Genomic DNA, 17,960 nt, shown 5'->3' with positions numbered 1-17,960 from the left:
GGCCCTCAGGAGCTGTCTCAGAGCTTCCACCAGCAGCTGCCCTTCTGCTGTGACAGTCCCTTCTGGTGGCTGGAAGGGACTCCTCTCTCTTCATGTTTCAACCTGCCTTCTTTTTTGTCTTGGTCGCTGAAGTCTTTCTATCCTAAGCTTAACTACAGATAGTTTGCCAAAGCTAGAAGATGCCGGATATTCTCTAAGCTTACTAAGTGATCAAGGCCTGCTGTCTGGGTATCTACCTGCTGCCCCAGGATGTTTGCTCTCACCCAGGGGTTTAGCTCTACTTAGTACCTATGGTGCGTTAAACATAGTATCACAAGCGGGCAAGCAAGATTCCTACCTAGAGAAGGAGAGCATTTTGCCAGAAAGTCTGAAATAGGAACTGAGTAAGGCTGGTTTTTGGCAAGACCTTGTGGCCTGAGGTCACTTAAGTGCATGAGAACAGCTGTTGAGAGAAAAAGACCTGAAAAAGTAAGAACTGTCAAGATTTTAATGCATGCCTTTCCCAGGGACACAGCCTCTGTCCTATTGAGGGGGAGGCTCACTGAAGGCTTGGAAAAGGACTGCAGTTTGGGACTCAGGGAACCAGGGTGTCGGGCCTGGCTGCTGGATTCTCACTATGATTCTGAAAAATTACTTCTCTACAATTCAGAGTATTAGAATTCCATCCTTTCCATACGAGGTCATCTGGGTGCTGCAAGCATAAATGAAGAAATGCTCAGAACATGTTCTCCCTAATCCCTCAACTGAAGAAGGCCTGGCAAATTCAGTCCAAGGATTAGCAATACCACCATGGGGAGCAGTTCTGCGCTTCTATAAGAAGCCGTGTGCCTGACATTAGTTTTCCTCAGGAGGGACTCAGCTGCAGATCTTCCCACTGCTAGTGGCCAGGGCAGTTTGCCTTGGTTTCCCTATGCTTCTGCTGGCCTGTGGGTCTTCCTCCAGATGGCGGGTGGATGACACAAGTGTGTGGTTAGGCACAAGTAGGAGCAGCTGGGAGTACTTCTATTCTGCCTGGTACTCCTTGCAGAAGCACTGGTTTCCTACTCAACAGGGAAGAGCTCACTGACTGCAGGGAAGTAGCCTGCTTGGAGAATGAGACACGAATGGCTATTTGTTGCTCAAGGGCTGGGTAGGGTTTTTTCCTTCCTGTACCCTTTTCCCTCCAGGATAAAGAAATGCCTACCCACTCTGAGAACCTCATTCAGTCAGTCAACCTGAAGATGGAAGTGAAGGATTTCCTAGGGGGTCTCTGAGAGAAGCTCTGCATGAAAATGGAGATGAAGAAATGGGAAGACAAAGGCTCATGAAGTCAATGTTTGTGTGTGCTCTATCTACCCTCTCCCTCTGCACCCCTGTCTGGGCCCCTGCTCCACCTCTGGATGACAAAGAAGTGGAGATAAAGGTTGAATGGAACTGTTGTGGGGAGCAAGGGATAAAGGTGAAAAGCTTAGCTCCAGGTGCTGCTCATGACACGAGCAGGGTTTGGAGACAGTTCTACTCACCTTGTTGTCATCACTGTGTATCGCCTGGATCAGGCCCTCCAGCTCCTGTGAACAGAAAGAGCGGTCGTAAGAGGAGGAAGAGGAGTCCCCAGCGTGGCAGCTGAGGCCCAATCCAGCCTCAGCCTGCTTGTTCTCTTTTTAAACTCAACTTCGGCTATAAGAGCACCAAAGGAAATCTAATGATTAACACTAGGTTTGGGAATTTGAGGAGAAAGAACAGCTCCTGAGAGGACTGTCCTTGGCCTTCACACATGGATATGGCTCTGTTTACCCCATGAAGAAGCCACAGGGGGACAATTTCATAGGCAACAGGCTCAAAGACCATCTGCAGACCCATCCTGACCTCCTCTACAATCATAGGGAGAAGCTCAAATGGGTCTGTCCACAGGTGCACATGTTAGACAGTGGATATTGAGGGACGCCTTCCAGGGATAGAGGTTATAAGCACGAATCTTCTTTCCAGGGAAGGGTTGATTTGGGTGAGACCATTAGTACAGAGGAATCAAAAAGATAAAGGGATCCTGCGGAATTTCAATACATTATATCGTGGGGAACAGAAAAAGCAAGAGGGGGGATGTGAAGACAATGAAATAGATGGAAGAACCAAGAGGTACAGGAGTGAGCGTACCTGGGGTGGAATTCTCTTGAATGCTTCCAAGCAGTTCAGAAGGATGGTGTCCCCATCACTCTTGGCCGCCATGCCTGACTCACTGACACACTTGAGAAGTTGCTGTATGTCGCTGTATTTCTCCCTCTCCACCAACTGCCGGGCAGCTCTGCAGTAGGTGGCAGCGGCGTCCAGCTGGAAGTCCTAGAAGAGAACACAGAACGAGGGGCTTAGGGGAGCAGGGGACACCGGCAGTAGGAAGGAAGGCAACATTTAAAAAGCCCCCACTCTGCTTGGTATAGATAAGCCATATTGATTGCAGTCACAGTAGAAAATAGTCATATGACACACAAACAAAAACAAGCAGGAAGTTCCTCTTTGGAATGAGGCAGACATTTCAGGAAGCAACCGTAAACAATGTAACCTTGATATCTAACATGATATACCTCACTTAATGCCATGCCACTTTCTGAAAATATTCTAATCAAATTCCCAAGGCCAGTTCGTTCTTCTAATGAGCCACCTTTGTCTTAGGAAAGGGATGTTGGGAATTGGTATTTGCTGCTATGGACACTTGGTGCTCTGCCAAGAGATGCCTTAGTATTTGGAAACAGACCAATTCACCAAAAGACTGCTTTGCTAGAAACTACCAGATAAACACTTTGAGCCTGATCTATGATAATCCTTGACAGAGTCTGAGAGGAAGTGTGGCTCTGGTCCACCAGGAGTATCTGGGTGTGGAGAGCTGTTTCCAACACTGAAATGGGTGGAAAAGAAAGGAATCAGTCTGATCACTCATGAAGCCATTGATCCTCGAGACACACACAATGTGTTCCAGACCCCACTTGCCCAGAGAGTGATGGTCCTTAGGGTATCTCTGTGGAACTGTCTGGAGAGGGCCAGCGCGGGGGGTGGTGGTGGGGGGTAGTCTGGAGAAACTCTGACCCTTGTGGTTTCAGTGCCCTGCTCCAGACTCTGCTCCAGTGCCACAGTCGCACCTGCGTCCTCTGACCACAAGCACAGGAAAGGTACTCCTTGAGCCAACTCCTAGGGATGGATGGAGGGGCAGTCCTTGATGCTGATGGCCCTTCCTGCTGCACAGGACCCCCGCCAGCCCCCTGCCGCTTCCTTCAGCCATGCTCCCCACAGAGGGCAAGGAGAGGCTGTGCAGGGGAACAGCTGTGGGGAACCCGGTTTCAGGTCTTTATTTGATAGCTCTTGATGAATTTGTCATTGGTTACTTGGCTTCTGGCAAAGTGCCCGAGAATCTTGAATCTGACACAGTTCTGTAACAGCCACCTTGACTTCATTTGTGACATATATGTGTATCTGCTTCCCTTGGGATAAAAGTTTTCTGAAGAATAACCTCTCATGGAACTGTGGTCAGTTCCATCCATCTTGAGTGATTCAAGTCATACCTGCAGAACACGGAATGCAATTCCAAAACCATCTTCCACATTTTTCCCTCCTAGCATGACCTGCAAAGGAGAGGGAAATGTGCTTAAAGAGGCAATAATTACGGAGTAGCCCCTCTATCAAGAAAGAGGGCCCCCATTTACTCAACAAGTATTTGTTGAGACTCTACTCAGTGCCAGGCACTAGGGATACAAGAGTAATCAAAATGGACTTGATCTCCAGCCTTCTGTGGCTCACATTCTAGTGGGAAGTCAGCCTTCAAACGAACAACTGAACTACTAACTAGACGATAACAATTGTGATAAACTTCTGAAAGATAAGAACAGTCTGTCAGAGGTTTGAAACATTCGAATGTACCTTGCAGGCAACATCCATTTTCATGTGGTTATTTCCAAAGAGAGTTGGCAGAGGCAAAGTGGTGATCTGCGAGGTCCCAGCACTTTCACACCGATGTAAGAACCTGGTCACTTCCATCTGCAGCTGAAGTGTATTCATGTGCCTATGGTGACAGGAGATGCACAGGTGAGCCTCATGAGGGGCTTCAGGAGTGACTAGAGCCGGGGTACTGAGACACCATGAGAAGATGGCATTGGAAAAGGCAAAAGAAATGATATGGAGGAAGAAGAGATCCAAAATACTCTCCGAGCAGTTACAACAAGACAAAAAGGGTGGTCTGGTGCCCTGTACAGAGGTGCCTCTGAGGGGCCAGAGGCTCCGTGGGACTGGAGAATGTCCAGGCCCTGAATCAGGAAGTGTTTATGTAGCACCTACGTGCTGCAGACAACAACTGAGGTCAAAAGGGACACGAACCCTGCCCTCACAGAGTTCACAGGCTAGGAGAGAGATGAATAATGAACGAACACATAAAATATTTAGCAACTGGGCCTACAAAAGCGATAAAGGCGGGGTGTAGCATTTACTTTAGATGCTGTGTTGTAAGCAGAGGGAGTGAATGGATAAGGCAGCCTAAAGACTGAGAGGAGGGAAGGGCTTGGTGTGTGGAGGAGCCCCCAAGAGGCCAGCGTGACTGCTGCTCAGCAAGGGAGAAGGGAGGAGCGTGAGAGGAAGATGGAGACGGGGGCAGGCCAACATCTCGCAGGACCTCTTTTGCCTGCTTTTTGGAAGGGGTCTGATCCTGATACGTCCCCCGCTCTCTTCTCCTACAAGCTCCTCTGTAGGTTCTCCAGGCTTATACTGGCAACTGTCACTCAGGAATGATTCCCTTTATTTATTTTTACAGACTTTACTTATTTGAGAGAGAGACAGAGAGAGAGCGTGCACACACACAGGGAGAGGGAGAAGCAGACTTCCCTCGGAGCACGGAGCCCAATGCGGGGCTCGATCCCAGGACACTGGGATCATGACCTGAGCCGAAGGCAGACGCTTAACGACTGAGCCACCCAGGCGCCCCAGGAATGATTCCCTTTAGATGTATGGTTCTCTTTCAAGGGTTCAGGAATGGACAAGAGTGGCTTCATCACCAAGAGACACCCCATTCCAGCTCTTCGGCCCACTCTATCTGTTCCCCGAGCCTCGGGCTACCTTGACACATCAGCTGCAGTCATCTTCTTTTGGAAGAAGGTGGTTTTCTTCCTTCGGGTGCTTCGGGAGGTATCTTGGAGGTAGATCTTCAGGTGGTCCTTGGCCTTAAGCAGCCACGAGAGCTTCTCTCCCAGTTCTGTGTAAGTCTTCGCTTTGTGACTGAAGAACCGGATACAGGTCATGGCGGCCCGGACTTGGTCCTAGAAGAGGAAAATGAACATTCAGGTCAAATGAGATCAGGGATACTGGAGGGTATGGTGTAAGGAGAATTCTGACCTGATTTCCACCCATGAAACCTGGTTGCCAGCATCCACTTCTGTCACCAGCTGCACAACTATTTTGTATCAGTTACTCCTAAGCCCAAGGGATCCTAAAACAAAAAACTGACTGGCTGAGCTCCCGTGAGGACTTTATTCCACCACAGAAGAGATCTTCAAAAAGGATACTTCTGATTCTCCATTCAGCTTGGCTTCGCTCTCACTTTGGCTTTGAGTGGTTCAATTTTTCTGTGATTTAGTGTTTGCAACCCTCGGACAGATTGGGAGACACTCATTCCCTCTCCTTCATACATCTTCTCTAAAAACACTTCTCCATCATTCCTTATGAATTCTGCATTCATGCCTTACGCTTATCTTAAAATTGCCACAGACCTCTTTTTCACCTTCACGTTCCTTGAATTCTGAAGAATGCTCTTATTGACAAGGTTAAGGTTTGCCTCTTTGGGATGGGGATGGAAATCCTAATGTTATTCAACAATGCTAGAGAGCCACATGGATTTGCTCTAGGGTTGGTCTAAGAGTGAGGCCAGGGACCCAATGACAGTCTTGTTCCCTCATCTTGCACAGTCTCCCCGCATGGCAGGGTGTCATCAACAGAGGTAGAGGGCAGGAAGGGGCTATTACCTTCATAAACTGCTGCAGCTCGTATAGAATGTGGTAATAGTTCTTCTTCTGTAAATGTTGGCAGGCAGCTATCAAGTACTTTCCCCAGCTCTCTAAGGTTGGATCAATGGACTCTAGCAAGTTCTCCAAAGTGTGTAGCTTCCCACTTTTATAGCTTGGCTGGAAAATGCCTTCTATGAAGACTTCTGGAGGACTCTCCTAGAACAGGGCAAGGCAAAAAGTCAAGTCTTGAGCCTGCTTCTGGCACTGTCTGGGACCCACCTAGATTTCCTTCTACTCTCACACCTTAGGCTTCCTTCTATAGTGGTGCTTCTTAGCTTTTTTATGTCACAGACATGGGAGAATCCCACTCTAGTGACTGCTCCACTTCTCTCCTTTGCTGAGTAGAAAGTCTCCTTGAACAAGTCATCTACACTCCCCGTTTCTGATTTTTCTTCTGTGATTGTCTCTTAAACCCATTCTTATCTAGCTTTTGCACCTACCACTCCACCAAAACTGCCCCTTACGTCACCAATGAGCTCTAAATTGTTACATCTAAAAATCTCTCTCTTGTTTTCCACCTGAACTATCAGGAGCTTTTGCTACAGCTGATGGCTTCCTCCTCCTTGAAAAATTTTATTTGTCTTCTAGGACACCACCCTTTGCAGGTTTTCTTTCTACTTCTCCAGCTACTCCTTCTCAATCTTCTTTGCTGATTTCTCCTAATTTCCTCAGGGCTTAGGAGGAACCTGTTCTCTTTTCTTTCTATACTCACTCTTTTGGTGATTTCATATAATCTCATGGCTTTATTTTTTTTTAAGATTTTATTTATTTATTTGACAGAGAGATAGAGAGCACAAGTAGGCAGAGTGGCAGGCAGAGGAAGAGGGAGAAGCAGGCTCCCCACTGAGCAGGGAGTCTGACGCAGAGCTCGATCCCAGGACCCTGGGATCATGACCTCAGCCGAAGGCAGATGCTTAACCGATTGAGCCACCCAGGCGTCCCATAATCTCATGGCTTTAAATCTATTTGCTGATTATGCATAAATCCCTATTTCCACCTTGTTCATTCCTCCTGAATTCCAGAAGTAGATATCCAACTTATATCCAACTGCCTACTCAAAATGTCCTGTTGGGTGTCTCGTACACTTGATACACCTAAAACTATGCTCCTGGTGGTTTCTTCCAAACCTCTTCTTTCTGTAGTCTTTCCTTTCTCAGACGGCAATTTCGTTTTTCTAGGTGTTCAGGTCAAAAATTTAGTCAAATCTGCCGCCCCCTGCATCAGCACCCAATATCAAATTCATTAGCAAATTCTGCTGGTTCTACCATCAACATACACACAGAATCTGTATCTATTTGGCCACTTCTCACCACCTCAGTGTCCAGCCCTGGCCAAGTCATTGTTACCACTTGCCTGAATTATTGCAGTAGCTTCCTCGTCTACTACCTTCTGTCCCGCCTCTTTTTTTGTCTAATGCCAACCAATCAAACCTGAGTGATTTTGGTAAAACGTTAAGTCACATCATGTCATTCCTCTGCTCAAAATCTTCCAATGGTTTTCCTCACTCAGCATAAAGTCCAAGCCTTCACAACGTCCACAAGGTCCTATATGACCCCCGTATGATCGGGCCCATTACCTTTCTGACCTTATCTGCTCCTATGCTTTTCCCAGCTCGTTCTGCTCAAGTCACCTTGGCCCTTGCCCTTGCTATGCCCTTCGCCCGGACTGTGCTTCCTCCATAATCTGCCTGGCTCACTCCCCACCTCCTTTAGGCCTTTACTGAGTGTCCCCTTCCCTGGGCATCCGTTCTAAAACTGCCCAATCCATCCCTGCCCTCTCCCTTGCTTTATTTTTCTTATTACTCATCATCTATACTATAGATATTATTTATCCTGTTTATTGTCTGTCTCCCTGCTATAATGTAAGTTTTATGAGAGCAGATATTTTTGTCTATTTTTTTTTCACAGTGCCTAGAGCAGTCCTTGGCTTTTTAACAAGTATTTCTTGGATAAACAAGTAAGTGATAGAAATTATGGACCAACTCCTCAGGAAGGTGCACACACATACTAATCCCCTCCCTTCTGAAGCTCATCTGTGGTTCAGAGACGCTGTATCATAAACCCAAACTCCGGGGTGCCTGGGTGGCTCAGTCGTTGAGCGTCTGCCCAGGTCATGATCGTACGGTCCTGGGATCGAGCCCCACCTTGGGCTCCCTGCTCAGTGGGAAGCTTGCTTCTCCCTCTCCCACTCCTCCTGCTTGTATTCCCTCTCTCACACTGTCTCTGTCAAGTAAATAAATAAAAATCTTAAAAAAAAAAAAAAAACCAAAACCCCCTGAATTACATAGTCATAGAAAAAAAAGTCACCTGGGCATTTAGACTTTGGACTATGAATAACTAATGGAGGGTAAAGAATGGCCATAAACTTATGTTAGGATAACCATGTTGGCCTTGTAGCACTGGGTACGGGCTGTTTAGAACTGGAGGAGTTCTGAGTTTTCACAACATCCACGGTGGGTGAGGACTCCTTTCCTGATTCTGGCTGTTCCTAACTCAGAAACCCAGACCTAATCTAAAAGTTTCAGGACGGATTTTAAAAGGCAGGGGAATCAGCTCCATAGGAAGGTGAAATTTCTCAGAAGAGCAATACATTAAAAACTTCCATTTCATCTATTTACCTACTCATTCATTCATTCATAACTGGCTCTAGGTCTGGCATCAGAAGACACAGAGAAGTAAAATATAAGCTTTCTTGGTCCAGAAAGGATGATAGTTGTAAACAAACAGTTGCAATGCATAGGATAAATGCAATAACAGAGCTGTATTCTAGATACAGTGGTGTATACAGGAAGAGGTGCCTAATGTTGCTTGTGCGTTCTATGAATGCTCAACAGAGAGGGTTTGAAAGGATAAACAGAGTTTTCCAAGAAAACGAAGAGGGGCAGGGTATTCTAGGTTAGGGGGACAGCACATGCAGGTTCATGGAGGTCAGAAATGGCAACGTACAATAGGAAAATTTAAATAATTTGGTAAGTCTGGAATGTAGGGCATATATAGCCCTTGCAGTGAAAATAAACGGGAGAAATAAGGGGGCCTGACCTTGGTGGGTCCTGTATGCATGCTAAGGAATTTGGACTTCATCTTGTGGCCTCGGGGATCTCCTGGGGGTCTTTTGGAGAGGAGGATAACATGAACTATAAATAACATAAATAACATGTATTATGTTTTAGAAAGCTCACTCTCGGGCAGTGTGACAGGTAAAGGGGTGAAAAGGGCAGGGAATGAAGCTAGCAAAAGAACAGCTTCCAGGCTCTAGCCATTTAGTTGGAATTTTCACAATGTGTTTTTCTGTTGTTCCCCACCTGCTTGAGAATTAAGATATTTCAGTTCAAGGGTTACCATGATTATAGGAGATAAAAAGAAGGCTTCTTTCCTAGCTCTGACAAATGTAAAGCAGGGTAATGCTGTTGTCAGCTTCTACCAAGATAAGTAAGTAAGCTGCTTAACTCTCTGGACTAGTCAACAGTTAGAAGAAACAGAACTGGTTGATTTCCACTCTCAATCTGTGCTTGGGAGAAGCAGCTTTACCCTAAAACTCATTTAGAAACAGAGGAAAAGGAAAAAATTAGCAGTTAAACTCTAAGTAAAATAACTCTTACTTTATTTTTGGAACCCGGTTAGTAGTTACCCTGTAGGGGATGGTTATCATGACTGTGAACAGTTGACTTCACTTGGAGCAATCCTAGAAGATATGTCCATTTGTAAACTTTCATTGGCTGCCATTTTGAATTAGGGCAGCAGATTGAAATTAAAGTATTGAACTCCTTTAATTTCCTATGAAATTTGGTAAAGATCAGCCAATTCCTCAGAAAGTATTCATGGAGAACATTCTGATAAAAAATGAATGCCAAAGGGTCATGGTGAAACAGAATCCTGATTTTGCTTAACAATGGCTCCGAAGAAGTAATGCACTTCAGAGGTGCCTCTGCCCCCTTGGGAGGAGGATAGAGGAGGTCAGAGAGAAAAAAGGAGAGCACCCTCTCCTTCCATTAGATATCTGGGGCCCAAATAGAGGATCATGGGTGTTTCCTGGCCCTTGTAACAACTCTAGGTGGATTAGCAGCTAAGTCGCAGTGGGACACAGTCCCAGGGCAGGTGGGGAGGTGTGTAGAAACAGAGAGGTAAAGCAATTTGGTCAAGGTCACACCACTTATACCAACCAACTAATTCCAGAGACCATGCTCTCAACTATGATTTGATTCTGCTTTATGTTTTGGGAGAAGGGATGAAATTTGTCATCACCAATCAGAAGGGCAATCTGGATCCAGGTTAAGACTTATTGCCCATGTATCAAATCATAATTTGGATGGACAGAATTTTCCATTTTGACCTGACTCTGCCAGAGATGATCTCATAGCTCAACACTGTGTTAAGTTTCAGGGGATTTACCAACCCCCCCCCCCCACCAATGGCCCTTAAAGCTGAGTGGGCCAGCCGAAGGTCCTGCACTTTGAGAGGTAGGTCTGTGTGTCCCACCTTGTTGAGGAGGTGGAGCAAGGCTTCCCGCAGGCAGCTGTGCCTCATGTAGAAGCTGATGATGGCCAGGTTGGTGCTATAGTTATGCAGGTAGAAGAGGCATTCTTGGTAGGAGGTGTTGTTCATGATCTTCCCTTCAGGAATCACCTCCAGGGAGAGGCTCTGGGTCCGAAGGGTAACTTCCAGTTCTTTCAAAGTAGCAAAGTAATCATCATCTTGCTGACAGGAGAGAGCGCAAAAGAAAAACTCAGTAAATTCTCAGCAGCCTCTGAAAATATTGCTTTCAAAGAATATTTAGGGGTGTGGAAGTAGCCTTACAATACAGTTTGAAGGGCAGAAAAACAGGCAGGATACAAAATTCTCCATATTATAATACTGTTTCATTCAAAAACATAACATAGAAAATTCACCAAAATCTGAACACTACTTAAGTCTGGATATGGGATTAAATGTCATTTTTATCATTTTAAAAATACTTTTCCGTCTTTGCTTTTTTTTTTTAAATTGACTTTGTATTACTTATCTAACCATATATGGTTACTGGCTAATTATGTATAATGGAATGAGCGAAATCTAAACCTGGCAGCTCTGAGCCAGGACTGCCACTATACGTTGAGTGGAAGCTGATCCTTTTCCCAGGTCATTACTGCTCCTGGGCCACTTTCCTCCCTGAACTGACCCTCCCCCTGCTATGTTCTTACCAAGGATAGGAGTGGCCTCACTGTGGACTCCAGGTACTCAACCACATCCTGTACCAGTCTTGAGCCATGACTCAGCTGATTGAGGTCAAAAGGAGGCTTCAGACAGCGACTAAACTTCTCCCGTGCAGCAGTGAGGTTCCCAGCTTTGAGGCAGGCCATGCCCCAAGCGTGCCACGCTCCAGTGGGATCGAGGCCAGTCTTTGTGGAGATCTGGAAGAAAAATTGCTCCTTTTAGTGAGAAGTACCTAAATCCAGGCCTGGAAGTCCCAAAGATCTGTTCTTTCCCATTACTGCCAATCATCTTCCTTCCCCATCACCCCACCTACCATTACTGCCAACTGGCAAACTTGTCATGCCCTTGCTACTTTCCCATGGCCAAAGGCAACTGAGAGATGACAACAGCCGTTTGCAAGGGTAGGCAAAGGCAACTCACTACAGGTGGGCACAAGTAAGCTTTGTCTTCGTCTTACCTCAACACCCAGTTGGTAGTACTCAGCTTCCAAAAGCTGGTTCCTTAGCCTGGTTACTGCAGCCGGCTGCAGGATCTGGTCCAGAGGTGGCACGTGGCGATAAGAAGCAGCAACTAAGATATTCAGCACATCCACCTTGCTGATGTAGCTACAGGGAGGGAAGGGGCAAGGCAATGAGGCTCCACAGAATCTTACTAAAAATAGTTGCTGCTTACAAGTTTTCTTTTTCTTTCTTTTTTTTTTTAGATTTAATTTAATCAATTTATTTATTTGAAGAGAGCGAGCGAGAGCGGGAGGAAGAGTGCAAGCAGGGGGCGTGGTAGGCAGAGGCAGGGAGCCCGATGCAGGGCCTGCTTCAAGCCTGAGCCACCCAGGCTTACAAGTTTTCTATTTCAATTCCAATGTGAAATGTGAAAATGAGAGTTGAGGGGTACATAAACACTGTGAGAGAAGGCTCTGGAGTCAGACTCTGAATTCAATTCCATCACTCAGCAGCTCTATCACCCTAGGCAAGTTAGTTAACTTCTCTGCCTCAATTTACTCATCTGTAAAATGGATACAGTAACAGAATTTTAAGGATAAAATGAAACAGCTCAAGTAAAAGGCCTTAGGATTAAGTCTAGAATTTTGAAGGTACTCATTAAATGTTAGATATTAATACTCAAGGTAGGGATGCTCACAATTACTTGCTTTTTGGTTCTTCAGAACCCGGTTTGCTTGGGAGAGAGTACATGGCCTGTACTCCTGGCCAGTAAAGAGTTCACATCACTACCACTGCCTGGAGATGCTGCTGAGCAATCACCTGGATTCTAGTCTCCTGGATTTGACATCGACTCCCTAAGAATAGGTCCTTGCTACAGGCCACTAGCACTGCGACTTTTGATCTCACTCCTGATACCTGGTGATTGCAAAAATCTTATAGCAACAGAGAGCCCAGAGAACTGGGTCGTTCTGTCCAGTGCTGCCTGAAACAGTCCTACACTCAAAGTTCTTGAATGCAATTGTACATATTACACAATATATATTACATAGTAAATATATTATGCAACATATGTTATATTCTAGTCAAAAAAACCTGTGGATTCTGACTTATCTGCTTATTTCCCTGGAAAGGGATTCAGTACATCAGTCATTTTCAACTTAGTAGGAATGGGGTAAGGGAGGGTACACACTGTAAAAGCAAATTTGGTATCACAATGTATTATAAATTTTTAAAATATTTATCTATTTGACAGAGAGAGACAAAGCGAAGAGAGGGAACACAAACAGGGGGAGTGGGAGAAAGAGAAGCAGGCTTCCCACTGAGCAAGGAGACCGATGTGGGGCTCCATCCCAGGACCCTGGGATCATGACCTGAGCTGAAGGCAGGTACTTAACGACTGAGCCACCCAGGCGCCCCTGTATTATACATTTTTAATAGGTAATGTGAGTTCTGTTTTTAAACATTTGTTTATTTATATGTCTACTGGAAGAAGTAGGAGTTAAAAACAGTGCAAAAATACTCTGCAAATCACAAGAGAGATGAATCCACTACCATTTAACAAATCTGCACAAAATTAAGTAATCCTCTAGAATGGGTGTGTGAATCCAGAATTGGGGAAAAAGAATGTGTAATTCGAAACCATCGCTGTACACTGTCAAGAGAAGTGCACAGCATGTGGAGGGTGAGAATCCTTCCAAAGTAAGCACTTTCTTAATTTCTGTTGTCCACAGCCTAGAGTGAATATTTTGTTCATTTATATTTGATTTTGAAAGAAGTATAGGACTTGATGTTAAATTTGTTTTGTTCCCCAATCTGAATACTTTTTTCTTTTAATAAGATTTTATCTCATTTACATTATTAATATTTGAAATATATTTAGATATATTTTAATTTTTGCCTTAAATTCTACTTTTTACTATATGGAGTGATTTTTGTTCTTTTCCCCTCTTCTCCATTTCTGGTAAATTGGTAGATTTTTGGTTCTCTTCATGGTTATTTTAAAAAATCTTACTTGGGGCGTCAGGTGGCTCAGTCGGATAATCGTCTGCCTTCAGCTCAGGTCATGATCCCAGAGTCCTGGGATGGGGCCCCAGGTTGGGCTCTCTGCTCAGCTGGGATTGCTTCTCCCTCTCCCTCTGTGTGCTCTTAATCTCTCTCTCAATAAATAAAATCTTTAAAAAAAATTTAAAAAGTGAAAAACTTTTTACATATACCCATTTCTTCATTTATTAACTTGAAAAATGATGTAGAATCTATTGTCTCGTGATAAGAAAGAGTGAAATTAACTTCCTTCCACTTTCTGCCCATCTCCTCCTGCCTTTCTCAATCTTCCGGTTTTGTTAATGAAAATAATAAAACTAGCATTTCTGGAGTATAAAGGCTCAATTCTTAGTCCTTTACAGGGAGACTCTCATTTTATCCTAAGTGCCCTAGAAATATTACTAACATCCCCATTTTACAGAGGAGGAAACTGAGGCCCAGGGCAGTTAACAGACTTGTCCAAGGTTACAGAGCTAGGAAGTACTGTAGAGGAGATTCACTGCACTCGCTCTGCTGTCTTGGGAGTTGCAGGCAAATACACTGAACAAGTGCCCGAGGCACTTACACTTCAAAGAAAATTACACTCTCTGCTCCCAAATCTGGCTAGGACTGAGTGCTGAGAACATACAACATGAGTCACACATCCAGGTGGATAAGCTGCGAACTAAGAGTTTCAATTGTCAAGTTAAAGAATGGAGGCAGAGCAGGTTGTACAGGGCCTGAGGCCTAATCATACCTTTTCCACAGACACTTGTATTTTATGACTCAGATTCCTATCTGTGACACAGGGACAGACCAGTCCCCAGTGTGCTTTATAGATCTGTTACCCAGTACTTCTGAGGCTACACTCTGGATCTGGTCAAGACTGGGTTAGAGGTCCAGCCAAGGCTAAGCACTGGACATTTAGGGAGGACACGTTTTTCTTTAAAAGCAAGAAAGTTCCATAGAGACTAAAGGTGCTCCCCTAAATTGATTTTAATTTCAAATTAACCAAAGTCTTGACTTTCCTTCTGACTGGGCAGAGCTAGAGAACACTCTGCTTTGAGGAGCTACCCAGGGAAAGAGGACACAGGCTGTCAAGAGGAAGACCACTCGTGATCTGGTAGCAGCATTTCACTGTCATCAAACTGAGATACAAAACATTTTCAGTGCATCTTCTGAGAGAAGATGGTGATGTGAGAACTCATCGTGGGGCCAGGAGAAGAAGCCAGACAGAAACAATGACCATGTAAAAGAACCAAGACTCACTCCCATTTACCTGTCACAAAGAGCGAGGTCCTGGCTCCGGCCGGCTTGGACGAACATCATCTTGGCACTGAAGAGCAGCTGCTTCATGATGTCTGTGAGCAGCCCTGCATCCACCTCGGGGTTGGTGAGGCCCTGGGACAGCCTGCAGCAGTGCTCAATCAGCTGGTGGCCACAGGCAATGCTGTCCCGGTGCAGGTTCAGGATGGCAATGCACAGGGAGGCACTGGGGGACTAGACAGGGTGGAAGAAGAGAGAAAAACATAGTGAGCTCAGGGACCAAAGCATTCTTCAAATGTCGTTGGATGGCAGGAATTATTCTTCCCAGCTCACCAGGCTTGAAATATACTGGAGGAGGGAGCCAAACTTCCAGGGCAAAGCAGGAGTGAAACTAAAGATTTCAGATGTTCTAAGTGGCAATGCTAGCTTCTGTCACCATACTTGGAAGAAGGCAGCTGTGTTCATGTGTTACCTACTTCTTGGGAATGTCCACATGTTCCCTCCTTCTTCCCACTAGTGCAGGTCCTCCTTATTGCTGGTTGGACTGACAGTCCCCTTGCTGGAGAAGTCTCAGCTTCAAGCCTGGACACACTGCTGCTGAATTAATATTCTAAAGAACACTCCAAAATCTTTCATGGTCCTTCATGCCGACCAAGTACACTTTCCCTACCGCAGAATTCAAGGCCTTGTCCATAAATTGCCCATTTCAATCCTACCTTTTACTACCTCTCTATGAACACCCTCTGTTCTTTCAAATTAAACCACTTCCAGGCCCCTAATCATGCCCTGCAATTTTTGACCCTGTGCCTTTGCTCAGATGTTCTAATTCTGCACTTTTCGTCCTTCTCCTACCCTCACTCTCCTTACACCCTCCTCCCCCCAAATTTCTGCTTGTCATACTCCTACCACTCTTCTAAGGATCATCTTAAATGCTACTTCTTCCATGAAGCCTTTCCTTTTTAATTTTCTTTTTATTATTTATTTATTTATTTTAGGGGAGGGGCAGGGAGAAAGGGAGAGAGAGAAATCTTAAGCAGGCTCCATTCGGGGCATAGATCTCACAACCCTGAGATCATGACCTGAGCCCAAACCAAGAGTTGGATGCTTAACTGACTGAGCCACCCAGGCGCCCCATGAAGCCTTTCCTGATCTGTCTCGTACATTTCCCAGATGCTCTTCATTTTCTGCCTCATTTGGTTTACTTGTCTTAGCTCCTACATTATTACACTGTAAGCACGTGAAGGCCAGGCTGTGTTCAGCTATCTCTGCATTTCTTGCCATAACTACACATTGTAAAGAAACTCGAAAGGACCATCAAGTTTTATTGCTATTACCTGCTCATAGTAAAATTCACTCCGCACCAGCTCGTTTTCCTCCTCGTTCAGATCCAAAATCCATTCCACCTCAGCTGCTTTGGGGACTCTCACCACGGCTGAGTATGGAGGACTTTCACTCTTGGAGCTGTCTGGTGCTGAGAAGAGAAGTGTCATTCATGTGTCAGTCACTGACCAGCAGTCCGGTGTAACCCCAGCCAGAAAACTGGCGTGAGCTGCATGCAGATACCAGCCCGTTCTCTCTCCTTGGTCCTTTTTATTTCCTTAAGGAGATCTCATTAGGTACTTCAAACTTTCTTCCCCGCATGAGTGTTACAGTGTCATACAACCCCACCGCTTCACAAGAAACTCTGAAATGTACACTCTTCTCAAATGGAGGGCTGACTCATTGGCTACCCTAAAAACTAACCTCTGTGGAAGGATATGAACCAAACTATTAATAGTGATTGCCCAGGGGGAAGGAGGGAGCATTTGGAGGTAGGATGGCGGTGAAAGGGAATCTAGGAGAAAAAAAAGAAATAACCTACTCAAAGTCAGGGACCAAATTCTTTGGTTGCTGGCCTTCTGAATGCTGGAAGTTAATGGGCCAGTACGGTAGGTTAATAGGACAATAAACTTTAAGGGAAACAGCTTGACAGAAATGCCAAGAATTTTCTTTTCTCCTTGGCCAACAAGTTGGAATGAGTTGCTGTATTAAGGGTATCAGCTGCAGGTGAAACCCTGAAAGAAGAGCCAACTTGAACGTATAAACAAAGAGACTAGGGTTCCGCCTTACCTCCCGGCCGTCCTGGACTCTCCTCTGGCACACTGGAAACAGAGAACGCAAAATGAAATGCCCGAATCCCTTCTCCTCCTCTTTGTTTCGCAGCTGGTATAGAGCACTGCCATTTACACTGGTGCCCAAGTAAGACGTATCAGGGAAACCACCAAACTCTTTTCTGTCCCTCACCTGCCATAGCCAATCACTGACCATTTTCTGTCCGTCTCTTCAATACCTCTTGAAATGTCCCCATCTCTCTCCATCCCTGCCTCAGAGAGGACCTTCATCATTTATTGCTAGAGCCTTTGTAATAGCTTCCCAATTGGTATCCTTGTCTCTATCAACCTACTCCCTCCTTTGTAGCTACAGCAAGCTTTTAAAAATGCAAATCTGGTCATGTTATGCTTCTGCTTAAAATTGTTCCACAGCTTCTCAGGGTAGAAGGATTTCACATTTGCACTTTCAGCAGATAAAGCCCTACGACCTAGCCTCGTTATCTCTTGTGAGCAACTCCTGCCATCCATGACCTGTGCTCAACTCATTGAAGTCCTCCCCACTCTGCCACTGGCCCCTGTCAAAGTCTATCACCTGCATGAGAAGCCTGCTGGTCAACCCCAGCCCATGCTGCCAAAGAGCAAGCTCCAAGCCTTTGGGCCCAAGTCCTCCTGGCTCAGGTGTCAGGTTTTTAAGTCCAAGGTATGCCAGCTAATACCTCAGCCTATCCACCTACCTATTTACACTTCCTCAAAACACCTACATATTCCCTGCCCCTACTTTTGCAGTTGTCACTCCTACTTCTGGGCATGCCCTGTTTTGGCTTCTTTTCCTAACTTCTCATACTCTAATGCTCAGACAAGTTGCCACACCTCTAAGAAAGCTTCTGACCATCAGGCTAAGCTGTGTGGCTCTACCACTGCACTCATCCAATTAGTCTGTGGTCT

At 45.4% G+C, this 17,960-nt stretch overlaps 1 protein-coding gene across 3 annotated transcripts in view; it reads right to left on the bottom strand.

Annotated features, from left to right (window-relative positions):
* Window positions 1-17,960, bottom strand: part of ZFYVE26 (zinc finger FYVE-type containing 26) — a 62,916-nt gene that overhangs the window by 2,936 nt on the left and 42,020 nt on the right. For all 3 annotated transcript variants that reach the window (XM_028122445.2, XM_028122559.2, XM_088024568.1), the window contains 12 exons: window positions 17,035-17,066; window positions 16,260-16,396; window positions 14,939-15,159; window positions 11,658-11,805; window positions 11,188-11,397; window positions 10,487-10,705; window positions 5,970-6,167; window positions 5,068-5,267; window positions 3,883-4,024; window positions 3,528-3,587; window positions 2,131-2,313; window positions 1,503-1,547 (listed from right to left, as the gene is read on the bottom strand). In XM_028122445.2, coding sequence (XP_027978246.1) covers window positions 1,503-1,547; window positions 2,131-2,313; window positions 3,528-3,587; window positions 3,883-4,024; window positions 5,068-5,267; window positions 5,970-6,167; window positions 10,487-10,705; window positions 11,188-11,397; window positions 11,658-11,805; window positions 14,939-15,159; window positions 16,260-16,396; window positions 17,035-17,066 — 1,795 coding nt within the window. The remainder of the gene's footprint in view (window positions 1-1,502; window positions 1,548-2,130; window positions 2,314-3,527; window positions 3,588-3,882; window positions 4,025-5,067; window positions 5,268-5,969; window positions 6,168-10,486; window positions 10,706-11,187; window positions 11,398-11,657; window positions 11,806-14,938; window positions 15,160-16,259; window positions 16,397-17,034; window positions 17,067-17,960) is intronic.

Source organism: Eumetopias jubatus, unplaced genomic scaffold (genome assembly GCF_037043125.1).
Source record: "Eumetopias jubatus isolate StellerSeaLion01/CBP00866 unplaced genomic scaffold, mEumJub1_p1.0 scaffold_7, whole genome shotgun sequence".
Classification (NCBI taxonomy): domain Eukaryota; kingdom Metazoa; phylum Chordata; class Mammalia; order Carnivora; family Otariidae; genus Eumetopias; species Eumetopias jubatus.
The sequence above is the reverse complement of the archived record's forward strand: the minus strand, read 5'-3'. Positions and strand labels throughout refer to the sequence as shown.